The sequence below is a fragment of the Microdochium trichocladiopsis genome (assembly GCF_020744255.1).
Source record: "Microdochium trichocladiopsis strain MPI-CAGE-CH-0230 chromosome Unknown B0I36scaffold_3, whole genome shotgun sequence".
Taxonomy (NCBI): Eukaryota; Fungi; Ascomycota; class Sordariomycetes; order Xylariales; family Microdochiaceae; genus Microdochium; species Microdochium trichocladiopsis.
Genome location: NW_025763546.1, coordinates 1,703,658 through 1,719,165, shown reverse-complemented (window position 1 = coordinate 1,719,165; position 15,508 = coordinate 1,703,658). Strand labels below are relative to the sequence as shown.

Here is a 15,508-nt window from a genome sequence, read left to right as displayed (position 1 = left end):
TGGCACAGATCCTCCCGATCGAGGTAGGTGGACGCACCGGGCAGCGACTTCATGGTCTGCTCGATTCGGCCATCCGCTCGCTCGCTGATGCATACAAGTGCGCCCGTCGGAGTAGCATCCTGCCGTGCTACACAGGCAGCCGAACCTGCAGGTCTGCCACGGGTTGCAGCAGCAGCAGAACCGCCGCTGGGCGGACCCTAGTCAGGCGCTCTTCGAAAGAGACAGGTTTCCACCTAGGTACAAGGTGAAAAAAAATAGAATGGCACTGGCAAGGAAAAGGTCGGGTGCAGGCCGTGGGGGTGTTACTAAATCGAAAAGCGACCCTGTTCAGACAGCCCGTGGGGGCGCACCATTACGCTGTTAGTACTGCGGACAACAAGTCGTTGTTAGGGTAGTGCTAAGGAAGTAGGTTTACCTGGACCCTGGGCCAAGCCACTCTGTCCTGCCATCACTAACAGCGTGAGGACACAAAATCTTTTCCCAAAGGCCGTCTGTTCTCCATAGGGTTGCATGCTTCAATGCAACGACCTCTTGTAGGTTCTAGTGTAACAGGCGAGGGGCCGGTAGAGAATCAGGTCCACGGCCCGAAGAGCGTACGTAGCTGCTGCTTGTCCAGCCACGGCCAGGTGGCCCCCCCAACAATAAAATTCCCCTGCGAGGTGATCTCATTAGAAGCTATGGGGATTCGGGCTTAGAAGCTATAGGGATTCGGGCTTAGAAGCTATAGGGATTCGGGCTTAGAAGCTATAGGGATTCGGGAAGCTTTTCTTGTTCCCGCTTTGATCAGCTCAGAGATGGGAGAGGTAGCCACCAGCGACGCCACTTCCTGTCGTGAAGGCTGGCATGATGAATGGCAACAACGATAGACATTGATTCTCACATGGCCAACCTAGCATCACAAGACAAAGTCGGCCGCAGTAGCAGCGGTGGCTCCTTCGAGTCAAGCCTATCAACTATTTTTATGCTACTTGCGGGCCCCCAGGATGGCGAATATTTCGTAACATATCCACGTGTATATCTCTGCATGCTTCAGTCCTCATATGTACTTTGGCGTCGCCATCCATACAATCATCTCCCCTACCACGATCGCCACCACAATCAACATCACTACTACCACCGGCATATCACACACCAAGCCCCGTATCCCACAACAAACTTCTTCCCCTATACCACCGCGGAAAGAAATCGTGATCCCATCTCCATACCCGCCGGTCCGCCAAGTCGCCCAGCTTGGTCAGAGGGCGGAACAACGACACGGGCACGGGCTCGTACAGCCACAACCCCGCACGGCCAAAGTCGTCGAGCAGAGGCCACGCCGTGAGCGACAGCCACGCGAGGACAAATACCAGATTCGCCGCGCGGCGGACCCAGCGCGGCGTGGCCTCTCTCGACAGCGAGGTCCTGGACCACAGAAGCCGTGCGAGGTTCTGCTGCAGCAACATGCCCACTCCCGATAGGAGGAACGTGAGCGGCGGCATCCACCACTTGGACTCGGGGACGGTGGTGTAGCTGCCCGCGGCGTGGAGGAAGCCGGACTGGACGAATGCGATGGCGAACGAGGCAGCGTCCGCGGCAAGCGTGCCCTTGGTGATATACCCGTACCGGAGGAGGTACTTTGTCGGCGCGGAAAAGCCGAAGCGGAAGGTCTGATGCCACCACGACCCCCAGAAACCCGAAAGACCGCGGTCCAGGACTTGCGTAAAGGAGCCCATGATGGACGGCAGGTGCCACGGCTCGGCACGGAAGCCGAGCAAGGGTCTGCAGAAGAGGCAGAGGCAGAGCTGCCCGAAGTTGAGGACGAGGTGTAGCGCGGAAAGGATGGCGAGGAGCGAAAGGACCTGTCGCCATAGAAAACGGGCGGCTGGATGCAAGGCTGCCAGGTGTTGTGGCAGGGGAAGGTTATGTTCGGGACCAACAACAAAGTGCGGGTCGTGGGTGAGCAGCACAGCTAGAAGGTCGATCAAGATGTAGGACGGGATGATGCTCAAGAAGAGCGTGCGGTAGATGTACGTCCTGCGGGTGGTCACGCGCGTGTAGCCGTCCCTGGAACGGTTCGGCAGCGTGTCGAGAGATAGTTGCTTGGAACCTTTGCATAGTGGAGGCTCGTAGGGCGGAAGTGATGGAATGGCACAATTCCACCCGGTCATGCGGAATTGGGCGACATAGTCGAACGACCAGTTGAGCCGAGTCCAAAAAGGGGCGTCTTCCTGGAACTCCTGCCAGAAGTACTCGAAGTCGTCGCCGAGGCAGGGCTGTGGTCGAGCTGTGCCGTGATAATGCCCGTTGCCGTTCTGGGCCCGCTGCCTGCTATCAAGTCCATCCTGGACCTTGTGAGTCTGCTCATTTTCTGACGTATGACCATCCACACCACCATTGGCATGGCCAATCGAGTGCCCGTTGCCGTTTCTCTTCCGGGCAGCACTACTCGCAATCCCATTTCTCCCGCTAGACTCAATGGCCCCGAAGGAACTGCTCTGTCCTCCTGCTGCCTCATCTCTTCTGCCTGCGGAAAAGACTGTGTTGCTGTTGTTCATTCGCCTCCTCACTTCTACCCTCTTCCCATCCCACTGCGGCCTCGTCCACACTAGTACCGTAAGATTCCAAATGACCCCCCAGGCGCCCAGTAGACCAGCGGCATATGCGCTCGCAAAGTTTGGGCTCGAAACATGCAGGATCATCTGCACGTGGAACCACGTCAGCCCGGCCAGCAGCGGCCACCGCGCGACATAAATCCATTTCGACTGTTCCGAGCGGTGTGGGATGGCGAGGTATATCGCGGGGATGATGTATACGCCACAAAGGTACAGTGGGATCAGGAACGGCCTTGATGTTTTGTCCGTGCTGGTAGTGACCGAGGGGATGCTATTGGTGTAATGGTTGCTGGTCGTGTCGAGACTGGCAAAGTATTGCGCACGGTGAAGGGCACGATATGTCGATGCTAGATCCATCTGCGGCGATGCTGGCTGGTGATGGTGCGCAATGGAGCTGCGGAAGGGAACAGATATCATGACGCGGGCGCCGTTGCCTCTTGCTCAGGCCTAAATCGTCAAGAAACCAAACAGTCTACCGCAGATGCAATGAAGACGCTGCGACCATGATGCACATGCAAAGCCAATTCTCTCCCGGCGCCATACACAGGAACGATTGAATGTTGTAGCTGAGGGGCACAGGTTGAGAGGGAGAAGAAAAAGGACCAAAGGCATGATGATTTCACCACTGGGACCCCTAAGCCCAAGCACGTTGTTTAGTGGCGCCAGGTGGTCCCACCGACCGAAACAAGGACTCTGGCAGGTCGCCTAGGGCTGTCGTGCCAAGATTGGCTTTCCAAGCTTCTCCCCTAGCGCAACAAGGCATGCAGGGCTTCCAAGGTTATCGTTGCGTAGCAAAGGCCAAGAAGTGTTGAGCATCGCTCGGACCCAAGCCGTTATGAATGAAAACCCTACGTTGAGAGCGGCAATGGTCGGAGGAGTATTCACAGAGGTGAACACGGCCAAAGAGGAAATCTGTTCTGCACCGCACGGTTTGCGGCTCGGCAGATCGACGCTGCTTGCCAAGCTGCATCCTAGGACCCAGGGCTGATCGGCCCGGTGGCGTCACTTCCCGCCCGCGCGTGCCTAGGGCCGCCAGCCCAGATCGGCTGGGGTTGCATCATCGCAAGGGGTCTTGCAGAGCATACCCCGGTCTGATGTCACCCAGGGACTGTCTTCGCCGGAGCTGTTGATCCCAAGGTCGCGAGTGTCACAGCTAAATGCCGTTTTCCGTGCCATTATACTGCGTCTTTGACTTGGATGACCGAGGAGCGGCCTTGCATAGCGGAAACGGCTCAGGTCATGTGGAACGATATTGCTGATATTGATGCGTGACTAAGATGATCCTTTCAATGTCTCCGATGCAGCTTCCCTTGATCATCCGGCAAAATCAAGAATTCCCCGTGCCGTCCAAACTCCTGTGGACCGGTGATGTCCACGATGCAGATTTAGAGTCCCAAATGTGTGCTACTATTTTCCACAAGAATGTGGTAATTGCATGTCGTCCGCTCGTCAAGTTAGGCCGTCCAGACTTGCTGCCATGGCGTCAAGGTCAGCAATGCCCGGCCAAGACAGACGCACACCCAGACCAGTGCTACCCCAGCAATACACAGAGCTCCTAGCACCGAGCTGCGCAGCTCGAATGCGTCCGCCGCCTCGAGTTTCATGATCTTTCTCTGCTTGGAGTGGTAGTAGAATCGCTTGTCCATGTAGTTCGGCGGGTTGTCGGACCTGTCATCAATGTAGTGGTATGGCTGCGGGCGGAAGATAACTCCCTGCAGCCAGCTTGGTAGCCACGCCGCGACGCCATTGTGTGACGGTCGCCGAGGATGCATGGCGACTCGTTTCCGCTGGTTGCGGCCGCTCACGATCCAGAGGGAAATTATGAATGTGACGAAGTTGAGGGGCGTCATGATCGTCTACTGGTACATTAGTTTTGCGGTCGAAGAGCTTGTCGCTTTGAGGATGGCCATGTGAAGCTCCATCGGCCTTCTTCAAATGACTTGGTTTCACTGACCTGGTACAGCTTGGATCCTGCCACGTTGGCTGGCGGCTTTGCGCCAGCGCCGCCGCGGGTTGTGCCATCCATGCTTGCGACTTCTAGTTTGTGCCGATTGCGCTGGAGAGAATGTGGCGTCTCATTCGCGTGGGTATATTCGTGCTTGATGGACAGACAGGTCACATTGGACTGAGGGCTTATCGTATCCCTGCGGCAAGGTCCTTGGAAGGTCGCATACAAGGGCAAGGCTGATCGTGTTGTGACAAACACAAGGGCAGGTTCAGTAAAGGACGACTTGGGTGAGGAGCTCGGGACAGTGGGAGGCTACAAATGTCGAGATAGTAGCTGTGGTAGCGAAACTCAAATGGTATTAAAGTGATGGCCGAGCTTGTCGCGCGCGTGGCAGGATAGCGCCTGTGACAAGAAATTGCGGCTTGTGGCACAGACTCGATGGCCCAAAGGGTATGCGAGGATGGGAAAGGGAAAGGCCAGTGATGAATTATTTTGCCTTTGTGATAGACTTTAAGCACAGGTCGTTCTCGATCCGTGTGTAAGACTGGGAGGTGCAACCCGTTGGAGCCAGCCGCCCAGGGTGACGTTATTGCTCCGGCTGTGCCAGGCACCAACTAAACCCCCATTGCCCCGCAGCCGAGCATCCGGCGCAAATGGAGGCGACCAAGACGTCAGTCAGGCATTCGCATCTCGGCTGCACCCGAGGATTTCCTTTTCTCCACCAAGCGTTTTGTCAGTGACAAGGAGCTCATACACGATCAACCAGTCTGGTGACACGCTATTCTTAAAGGGTCCATGGCTACGTTCGTGCTACGCATCGCCTTCCTAACACGTGCTTTCTACTTTTCCGAATGATCCGCGTCCCAAATTGTGGTATCGTGTTTGCGGTACCAGAGGGATGGTAGTTCTGGAAACGAATTTGAGCCAAAATGTTTTACTTTTATTTGTCCAAATCTAACACTCCAAATCGCCTTCACTAGCTACGTGTGTTGGCGATAGCCAGGACCAGGATGTCGGTGGCGCCGACCTTGGTAAGCTCGTCCATTATCGGCGCGAGCTTCTTCTTCTCCACCATTACACTGACGGCAACCCAGCCCTCGGCCTCGAGGGACGTGACTGTGGGCGCACGCTTGCCAGGCGCAATCTTGGTGGCAGCCGCCAGGACGCTCCGCTCGACGTTGTACTGGCACAGGACGTACTTCTGCGCGGTAATGACACCACGGATGCGGGATGCCAGCAGCTCGACGAGTTCGGGGTTTCTCGGTTTCCTGGACTTGATGAGAATGGCAGAGGTTTCGACAACGGTATCAATTGGCTTGAGACCGGCGGCTCTCATCGTCTCACCAGATTCTGTACAGTGTTAGACCTTTGCGTCAATATGCAGTGGGCTAGAAGATCGGAGCTATGTGCGACATACCGACCAAGTCGACGATGCCGTCTGCAACACCTAGTGCACAAGCAGCCTCGACACTGCCGCTGAGCTCGATGATGTTTGTCCGGAGCTTGCCACTGAATCTCACCGACTTCAGGTCCGCTTCTTGGGCGGCATCCTCTTCGGCCTCGAGGTTCGCAAAGTACTGACGGGTCAGGTGGACGAAGCTGGTGCCGATGTTCTTGCCGACCAGGTCCTTGGGAGTGGTGTACGAGCCCTTCTCGGGGACCTGAACCTGCAGCTTGCAGCCGCCGAAGCCCAAATCCAGAACCACCTCGCATCCGGAGCCGTTTGAGGTATGGGCCGACTCTTGCTCGGGCGTGATCTCGCCAGACATGCGCCTTGCGCTGTGAAGGGCGCGAATGCCAGCATCGTGCTCCTGGACCTGGTCGAGACCGGTGATGCCGAGGTCGACTTGGCCCTCACCGACGAAGGTGGGAATATCGGCCGCCGGTAGGAAAATGAGCGCGATTGGGAGGTTCTTGACAAGAGCGATGTCGAGTCTGTTTTCGCGGCGGAACTGGACGTCGGCACCCTCAAGGAGGTTCAGCGTGGCCTGGTTCAACCGCCCCTCTGGATGCGCAGATGGTGTCAGTGTTCCATACGAGTACGATTCGTTGTCTGCGGGCTGGAAGGGATGCTACTGACTCTTGGGCACCGCGAAAAGGAGTCGACCTTCGAGGCTAGAATTTTGGGCAGGAACAGTTAGCGCGCTCCGCATGAAGTGCATGCTTTCTCTGTGGGCTCGATGGAAGGCATCTGAGTTGGAGAGACTTTGGTACTCACCCGCTGACGAGATCCATGGCGTAGAGCTTGTGTGGTATGGCTGGTGATTGCAAGATTGGAGGTGAGGGACGGCACAGACGGGCGGACGCCGAAGATATGGGAATTTGTCGCGGCGCGAGCCCAACTTGTGGACCTGGCAGCAATCGGCAGGTGACGCAGGTACCCTCCGGGGCGGCGGTCGCCGATGCGCTCGCTACCTCGAGAAGGTCGGGTATCCCGGGCAGCACACCCAGTAGCACAGAGCAGACTGATCAATTGCACTGGCGGAAAGTCTGGACGACTGTACCGAATGCAGGAAACCCAAGCCTACCTGAGGTATCCTCACGATTTGCGCCTACACGTGTTGCCAGACAGACCTCGATGACTGCACGTGGAGGGGCAAGCGAGCGAGATCGGGAGGGGCAGCACCAGCGGAGATCTCCTAACCGCCAGCCGGATTGCCCAAATTGGCCTATGACAGGCCCGCGACACGGCGCGTGCCTGGAGTGTAAGGTACCTCACTTAGTGTAATCACAGCCGTGCCTGGGCCACCAGCCTGCACTACACTAATACAACAAGGTCCGCGCTTGGATCTGGCACTTTCTGCATCTCAACCTGGCGCACAGCAAGGGCGAAGTTGAATGCAGAGAGTCGGCCCACGGACATCGTCGGGTGGAGAGATCTGGCTCCGATGCTCTGGTCTGGACGGTCGAAGAATGACTAGACCATATTGAGAAACAGAGCAGCGAGCAATGCTGACAAGATGCAGGCTGAGGCAGAAGCTTGCGACAGTGGTCTGGGTTCAGAGTTGGGATGTAAGGCCCGCGTCACTGCTATGAAAGTGCATGGTCCATTGGCCCGTGGTGATGCTTTTATTACAGACATCCACCCACCACGGATATTTTGGCATGCCAGCCCGAGCCGGCTCTCCGGCACGCCCACCTTGGAATGCGCCAAGGCCAACAGCCATACGATGCGCCCTGTAGCAATCCTGGTCTAGTTCACAGTCGTATTGTTGTTGCCTGCGGGCGGGCGTAGTTGCTCAATACGCGGACACAGCACTGGGGACCCGTGCCGCCCTTGTGTCCATGCTTGCCATACTCTGGGCTGGAATTGCGCTTGCTGTCTCAGAGTCCTTGTCCCACCAATGCATCTCCCACGCCTGGAACGTTGAGACGGTGTTGCCTCCTGCCCCGGCTGGAGGAGGACAAGCACCTAGCGTATGCTATGAGCCCGCAGGCCGCCAAAAGGTAAAGGTGGCAGCCAGGGGTCTGCCCCTGGGGGGTGGAGCTGGGGTGCGCTAGCTGCACATCAGACCCCTGTTCCCGGCCACGACAGCTCACCCTCTTCTCGTCTCCAGCTCTCCAACTGCACCCTCGACGTAAGCGGCACACGTCTACCTCAACGCATAAACACTTCCCGTCCAGATCCCTTCCCGGCCTCGACAACTCATTGTAAACGCACGAGACCAACCCACGTTGAGAACTCCACCAGTAACATTCCCTTCTCGCAGTCGCCATTCCGCACACAGACAGCCGTCTCGAACAAAGCCACCGACAAACACGATCCGCCCCAGATACACGTGCTGGCATCCACTGCCCGATAAAGAGAGCTCGGCGCGGAGCCGTCGTTGCTCGCCAATATGTCAAGATGGTCAGGGAAGCCTGCCATCAAGGGCAACTCTGAAGCTGTCCGCATGGCTTTGCTCACCTGCAGCACAGTTGGCATCACGTATGGTGTATTCCTCTTGGCGACCTGACACCCAGCTATTGCTAACAGCCACATTTGCCTGCCATTGGAACAGATTCGTTTGGGGCGTGGAACAGACTTGTAGGCAAACCCCCAAAACACCACTGCTCATATGGCAATGCAACTAACTGGACTGGCTCCTCTTCTTAGACTGCACCGCATACCTCCTGTCCCTCGGTCTGACCAAGTCCAAAACCTCGCTCGTATGGATTGCCGGACCTCTGTCTGGGCTGATTGTCCAGCCCATTGTTGGAGCGATTGCAGACGAGTCGAGATCGAAATGGGGTCGCCGGAGACCATTCATAATAGTTGGCGCCCTGCTCTCGGCCCTGTTTATCCTGGTGTTGGGCTTCACCCGCGAAATCGTGGACTGCTTCGTGTCTCATGAAGACAGCGCGAGGAGCATCACAATCTGGCTGGCCGTGCTGTCTATATACTGTGTGGACTTCACCATTAATGCAGGTCTGTACCGTCTCGCTCGCTCTCAGACTCAACTCTTGAAGCTAACTGGTCTGTTCAATCCATAGTCATGTCAGCTGCCCGAAGCCTTGTCGTGGACACTCTGCCGATTGAGAAACAGCAGACTGGATCGGCATGGGGTAAGATCAAACCACATGCAGCTGGATACGAAAGTAGTGCTGATAAGGACAACCAGGCGGAAGAATGTCTGCCGTCGGCCACGGCATCGCATACGTCACGGGCGCAATTGACCTACCTGCCACGTTTGGCACTTTCTTTGGCGACACTCAGTTCAAGCAGCTGACCCTCGCCGCCGCTGTGGGGATAATCGCGACTTGCTTCTTGACATCGTGGGCGGTGACCGAGAAAGTGCTGCTAGACACGCGCGAAGAGACAGAGAAGGAGGGCGTCAGCACACTCAAGGCAGTTCGGCAAGTTTGGGCCACCTTGCAAAATATGCCGCCACGGATACGTGCCATCTGCCATGCAAACTTCTGGGCGTGGCTAGGCTGGTTCCCATTCCTGTTTTACAGTACCACCTGGATTGGGGAAACCTATTTCCGCTACGATGCCCCTGAGGAAGCACAAGCGTCCAAGGACCGTCTAGGCGACATTGGTCGAGTCGGCAGCGAGGCGTTCATATGGTATTCGATCATCACGTTCGCGGCATCGTGGCTGCTGCCGTTTGTCATCCGGTCGCCTGACGAGGAAGAGTACACTAAGAGACCCCCTCAGAGCATCAAGGTTCTCGTCGAAGCACTTAACAAAAACAAGCCCGACCTTCTTACAGCGTGGATCTTGGCTCACGCAACTTTTGCCGCGACAATGATCTGGGCCCCTTTTGCCCACAGCTACCGCTTCGCAAGGCTGCTTGTCTGTCTGTGTTCGTTGTACGTATCCTCAAAACTCACCATCTACGTAGCCGAGCACCAGCCTAGCTGACCTCTTCCTTTCAGACCATGGACCATCGCCATTTGGGCGCCGCCGACCTTCCTCGGTGTTGAAGTCAACAAGCTCAGCGGCGCGTCTCACAATCCTTCTGCGCGACATGCTAACGGCATAGGCGGCGGCGCGGGGGACATCGAGCTGGGTGGATTACTCTCGCCCGTCGACAAGGAAACCACACAAGGCGGCAGCAAATCCAACCCGAGCGGTAGCGGAGAGCTTTCGGGCATCTATTTTGGCATTCTCAACATCTACACGACAATCCCACAGTTCATGGGCACAATCATCAGCACCATCGTGTTCAGCATCCTGGAGCCAGGAAAATCACCCGAACTTGCGCACCATGCGCACCCGGACGAACACCACGGGACGGATGGACCCAACGCCATCGCCGTGTGCCTGTTTATTGGCGCCCTTGGTGCCATCATGGCAATTTTCCAGACCATGAAGCTGAAGCATCTGTAGTAGCAAAATGTTGTCTCCAGGGCAAGCATGTGGCAGTTATTTTACCTTGTCCCCTTCGTGTTTGGCGATGAAGTTTCTTTTTTCCTCGGGGTAATTGATAGTAGAGGACTGTAGAGCCTAATGACAAATAGACAAGCATCCATGTTTCCGATTGATACCAACAAATGAGAAGCTACTCGAAACCCCCATTCTCCCTTGCTAAGTTCGGTTTCGCTCACCATCTCGCCGGCTCAAATTGGGCCCGGCTAGAACTCAATACGGCTCACCCGCCCGTGCCGAACCTTCCTCTGCCCACCGAGCACCCTGATCTCTGCGTCCAGCCATGACAGCACACCGGCGTGCTTGGCCTGGCGCTGTCCGAGCACGCGCTGGAAGGCACTGTACGCGAGCCTGTGTGTCCCGGGCATTGCCCATGGTGTTAGCACGACGTCGAAAACGACGATGACCACTTTCCAAGGGAGGTAAAAAATTATGCTTGGAGGAAGAAGAATAACTGGGCAAGTAGGTGGTGAGAAGGCAAGACAAACCGTACGTACCATTGTACTTCGTGCCACGCAATGTCGCAAACGTATCCCGGGTACCGCGTCTTGCGACGCCTACCGACGAGCATTCTGTACCCTTGGCTGACGAGCTTGGTGATCGTACCTGTGTGCGCGCAAAATCCAAAGATGTTCAGTACAAGCTGTGCATAAGCGGCCTCGATGCTGGGGCTCACTGCGTGTTGCTGTTGTTGATGTTGTTTCGTGCAACAAGAAATCTGCTGGGGAACATCTGCTGTTGAACATACCAATGACCAGGCTCGACCGGGGCTGCTGGGCTGCCGGTAGCGAGCGGGCATACGCCCACATCTTGACTGCTGCTTCGGAAAAGGCCGCGGCAATGTTCTTGAGTGCTGTGGTAGGAGAGTTGAGTTGCGTGTCATAGTAGAGCAGATGCGCCTGCAGCTTGAAAGAGTCTGTGACCAAGTCGACGAGGTTGTGTCAGTAGACAGAATTAAGAGTTCGAGAATCTCAGACGTTGGGCAGTTGCGATGCCAATGCGCCAAAGTAGTCCAGAGACAAGTTACTTACTGAGAATCTTGCGTTGAAAGCTCTGGCCAGGCGTCCGGCTATACTCGATTGTGAGGGAATCGAAAACTGCTACACCAAAGTCAATAAGAAGGCCGGGTGACGCATGGAGAAGCAAGCGTACCTTTGCCTCCGTCCTTGTCACGAGCGCGCGAGACGTTGAGGTTACCACAGTCAATCAGCGTGCCACAATATGGGAACCGCTCTCCTGGTGTCGTTCTTGGTACTTGATTTCCATCGACGGCAAGCTCAAAATTGACCATGGTCTTGGCCGGGTTGACAGAGACGCCATACTCGGGCACTCCGCGATGCATGACCTCAATGAAGCGGGTCGCCTTGGCCCGATTTGTAGTTATTAACAAGAAATCATCGATGAGCCGCAACAGCAAGCAGTCGCTAGAATCGAGAAATGGTAGTGCGTGGACTTCCAGGTCTGCATAGAAATAGTTGCAGAGGATAGCGGATAGTACGGAGCCCTGGGGAATCCCTTTCTTCTGTCGATAGAACTTTTTGCCGACCTTGACGAGGTTGTCTTGGATGTGGTTGGACACGAGCTGCATCAGCTCCGCCGTATCATATTGCTTCTTAAAGAAGCTGTCAACATAGACAGCATTACTCTGATTGTTGGCAGCGCCGGACTCAATGATTTGTAAAAAGTTGGCCTTGTCGTGGGCCGTGCGTGCCGATGTTGTCCAGCGTCTGAAAATCTTCGAGTTCTTGGATCTCTTGATGTCGGAGCACCCAGGAGACGCCTCAAGATGCCTCTCTATCTGGTAGCGACGGTGCTGTGGTATGGATGCAAGGAGATTTACAATAGCCGCCTGTGGGATCGTGTCGAAAGCAGTCTGTACATCGACCTTGGCGAAGTAGAATCCCCCAGCACAAGATGACATTCTCTGCTTAAATGGTTGGAGCCGTGTGTATATGTCACCAACCGCAAACAGGGACGAACCGAGCTTGCTTTCGTTGGCCGTCTTCGAGGTTTTGTCAGTTACTGGGCAAGCAGACCAAGGACGCACTGAACTCACCTTCTCGAGTTTCAGGACCGCGTGCGCAGGTGCGAGTATCTTGTTGATCGCTGGTCCCAGCTCCTTTCGGCCACGCTGCTTGATTGTTCGTCTACGCAGATTCGAGATCGCGCGCATACCCGCAGCTTTGGGCAAGAGTCGGATCTGGCTGAACCCAAGCGATCGAGAATCAAGTATTCTCCGCGCATCACTCAGCTTGACCTCCTCCAACATGTTGGCTTTCAATCCTACCATCGCAGGCTCGGCGATCTGTCGCCAGACATCATGCCGAAAGAAGAAGAGTCGGTAGCGGTGGCTGCTTGACTCGGTTACATAGAAATTGCTTCGGATCAGGGGTATCACAATCGAATCAAAAACAAAATACACAAACTCCGCGAATAACTCGGTCCGCTTCCGAATGTCAGACTGAGAGGTCTTGTGCGCCAGTAGCCTCGACGAGGCTAACCATTCAATGGTAGAGATCTTACGCATACGTATTAGCCAAAAAAAAGAAATTGAGGTAAGCGCAGCAAGAGCAGCTTACATTCATGCCCTGCATCACCTCGTCGAGAGTCATATTCTCCAGGCGCCTCAGCGTGAGAAAGCGACGGACGTTGAGCAGAAAAGTATTGCGGTTGGCTTCACCTATGCTTTCGGAACCCCAGAAACCTCTGGGTATGATGCTGCAAAGTACAGCTTGGCAAAACGCCAATATCTTCGCATGAGGTACCGCTAGGTCCACAAGCGATGCAGGCCAGTTCTGACCAGTATTTGGTATGGCTAGCTTCGTTTGCGAGGACGTTTGCCTTGCATTGCACGACGCTTGCGGGTTGCCATCCGGTGTGCCAGGCAGCTATGCTTGTCAGTCCCGCAATGATCTAGAAATAACATCATGTCGAACGTACCGGGCAGTAATGATCCATCAACTTTGAATACGAACATCGCTGATGCTGCTTTTGCATCTGCTTCACCAACTCCGTCGCCCGACCACGCAATCGTTTGGGCGTGTTGATCTTCTGGCCAGCTCCGTGCTTGCCAAATTTCAGGACGATTTCTTCTTCGCGCAAAGTGTAGTCCTTGAATCGCTGTGAGGTTTCACGAAAGTCGACCTTTGTGGTGAAAGGGTTGTGCAACCCGAATTGGCGCGGAAACATGTACATAAGGACCCTGTTTGTGCTGGCAGTATTCTGAGCCAGAACACTGGGGGCATCAGCGACTTGATCATGGACATCTTCGCTTTCGCTGCATCGCAGAGGCGATCTGTTCAGTACGTCTAGTCCGAATGTCAGCACAATCTGAGCAAGCTAAGAGTAGCATAGCCTTACGAATGTGTCGTAGTCCAAAGTGAACACGTCCACGGGCATTTAGTGCGGCCCGCGCGTACATCATGCGGTAGCGAGCAAAGACTATATCAGTCGGCTGATTGATCACCGGAGATGGTTGTCCAGGCTTCTTCGTGCTTGCTGGCCGTCCCTGTCCGACTTCTGACAGAGGTTTTCCTAAAGCCGGATAATCAGATCGCCTGCAATTTGAGCATCTCTTTGAGTCGACTGGTTGACCTACCGCTAATCTGACAAAAGTTCTGCTCGCCTGCCTTGATCAGCTTGAAGATGGCACAATCCAGCAGCAAGTCAATCATGATTCGCTCGCCGGACTTGCCAAGAAGCAGCAGCAAGTCTGGCCATGGAGACTGCTTCAGCATTTGCACATAAGGATTCGGAGACATCGATAGAATACCGGGAATCTCTCGTCCCGCGCCTACGGGTTGTCGCTGGGGTCCAGAGCCCCAATTCCTGCGATAGCCATCGCACAGCATGTGTTTCGGCCACCCGTTGGCCTTTTTGGTCTTCTCGAAGAGCGACCAGATCGCGAAATCAACGATCTGTTTGTTGTTAGCACAGAGATCTTGCCAAGAACAAAACCGCCACAGCCGCAAGATCCCTGCTTTAAGAACATGGCACGAACCTCAGATTGTGAGTAGGTCGAAGCACCCACGCCGTCCGAGAGCGTGACAGCAGACTCATCCGCACGCTGAGAGAAGCCAACCCATTGATCCCAGCGGCCATCTCTGCCGTTGTAGCAGCCTCCAGGCCCGTCCTCGCTGGTGCCGTAACCCGCATGACCCACGAGCGTCGAGTCAAGCAGTTCCGCAAGAGCTGCCTCGACTTCAGAGACCGGCTTTCCGGGCTTCCCTTTGGACGAAGCCCTCTTCCCGACAGCAGTCACTTTCTTCCTCCGGATCCGCGAAGATTGGAGCAGCTTCGCGAGCACGTAGTCCCGCAGGCGCTGCACACTCGGATACAGCTGGCTCAGCACAGGATGGTCCACCGTGGTTGTCGTTGGTGGTGATGGTGGTGCCACCGCTTCTGGCGCACCCGCCAGCGACTGAAGATGGGGTGCTCGTTCCTGCGCATTCGTTGTTCTGAGCCGTTTGTTATTAGGGCCGGGCTGCAACTCAGAGCGCCGCCGTGACCGCTTGGACGATCGGCAGGCCATCTTGTGGTCTGATGAAAGTGCTCATGCTGGATGCGCCTGCGCGGAAGCTGTTCCGGCTGGACTGTCGGGCGGCATCCGGGAGATGCGTTGTCTTTGTGCTATTGGGTAGATGGTTGGCCGTGCATTCAGTGTCTGCAGCGGGTGTGAATGAGCAGGCCTGGATGCGTAAACTGTACTGTCCCTTAATGAGGGTAATTGAGACTCGGGCCTCCACAGCAGCAACAATCTGCGTCGTGGCTCTGAAATGCTTTCCAGTGCACTGGGTACAACGCTGGAGTTGAGGCCGGAGACGCGTGACGCGTTTAGTGGGAAGCTGTACTTAAGTGACGTCCGAGCTACAATCCGATTCTGGGGGTGGGCTCCAGCATGTCCGCAGTCTGGATCGTGCACAAGCAGAAATTAGAATGATGATAGCATGCAGAGAAAACGGACGATATTCCATCTAGCTTTCTTGCTCGAATGAATCAATGGCCGAGTGATTTCACACCAACGATGTTGAAGTCTTGAGGTCCGAAAACCACCACAAACTTGTACATCCAGCTATTTCCACCCAGGCTGGCCACGCATGTGATGCAGGGGTCTCG

The 15,508-nt window shown here is 55.5% G+C and overlaps 6 protein-coding genes across 6 annotated transcripts; 2 read left to right on the top strand and 4 right to left on the bottom strand.

The window, feature by feature from the left end:
* Nucleotides 1-930: 930 nt before the first annotated feature.
* On the bottom strand, nt 931-3,176 carry B0I36DRAFT_317579 (uncharacterized protein). Its single transcript, XM_046153177.1, has one exon. The coding sequence runs from the start codon at nt 3,006-3,008 to the stop codon at nt 1,125-1,127; it is 1,884 nt and encodes a 627-aa protein (XP_046015177.1). The 5' UTR covers nt 3,009-3,176; the 3' UTR covers nt 931-1,124.
* A 654-nt stretch (nt 3,177-3,830) lies between these two features.
* Nucleotides 3,831-5,116, bottom strand: B0I36DRAFT_317578 (uncharacterized protein). The gene is made up of 2 exons (XM_046153176.1): nt 4,546-5,116; nt 3,831-4,447 (listed from the first exon to the last, which is right to left on the bottom strand). Exons 1-2 carry the CDS (start codon nt 4,615-4,617, stop codon nt 4,046-4,048), a joined length of 474 nt encoding a protein of 157 aa, XP_046015176.1. The 5' UTR covers nt 4,618-5,116; the 3' UTR covers nt 3,831-4,045.
* A 399-nt stretch (nt 5,117-5,515) lies between these two features.
* B0I36DRAFT_346925 (uncharacterized protein) lies at nt 5,516-6,774 on the bottom strand (the record flags this gene model as incomplete). The annotated part of the gene is made up of 4 exons (XM_046156511.1): nt 5,516-5,889; nt 5,957-6,544; nt 6,620-6,654; nt 6,758-6,774. The coding sequence occupies 4 exons, from the start codon at nt 6,772-6,774 to the stop codon at nt 5,516-5,518; spliced, it is 1,014 nt and encodes a 337-aa protein (XP_046015175.1).
* Nucleotides 6,552-7,383, top strand: B0I36DRAFT_87759 (uncharacterized protein). The gene has a single exon (XM_046163499.1). The coding sequence runs from the start codon at nt 6,794-6,796 to the stop codon at nt 7,265-7,267; it is 474 nt and encodes a 157-aa protein (XP_046015174.1). The 5' UTR covers nt 6,552-6,793; the 3' UTR covers nt 7,268-7,383.
* Nucleotides 7,384-8,378: 995 nt separating this feature from the next.
* On the top strand, nt 8,379-10,354 carry B0I36DRAFT_372782 (sucrose transporter; the record flags this gene model as incomplete). Its single annotated transcript, XM_046160144.1, has 6 exons — nt 8,379-8,467; nt 8,541-8,566; nt 8,636-8,947; nt 9,013-9,084; nt 9,141-9,834; nt 9,901-10,354. The coding sequence occupies 6 exons, from the start codon at nt 8,379-8,381 to the stop codon at nt 10,352-10,354; spliced, it is 1,647 nt and encodes a 548-aa protein (XP_046015173.1).
* Nucleotides 10,355-13,211: 2,857 nt separating this feature from the next.
* On the bottom strand, nt 13,212-15,308 carry B0I36DRAFT_317563 (uncharacterized protein). The gene is made up of 4 exons (XM_046153175.1): nt 14,394-15,308; nt 13,992-14,310; nt 13,334-13,927; nt 13,212-13,281 (listed from the first exon to the last, which is right to left on the bottom strand). The coding sequence occupies exons 1-3, from the start codon at nt 14,922-14,924 to the stop codon at nt 13,650-13,652; spliced, it is 1,128 nt and encodes a 375-aa protein (XP_046015172.1). The 5' UTR covers nt 14,925-15,308; the 3' UTR covers nt 13,212-13,281; nt 13,334-13,649.
* Between the last annotated feature and the right edge of the window lie 200 nt (nt 15,309-15,508).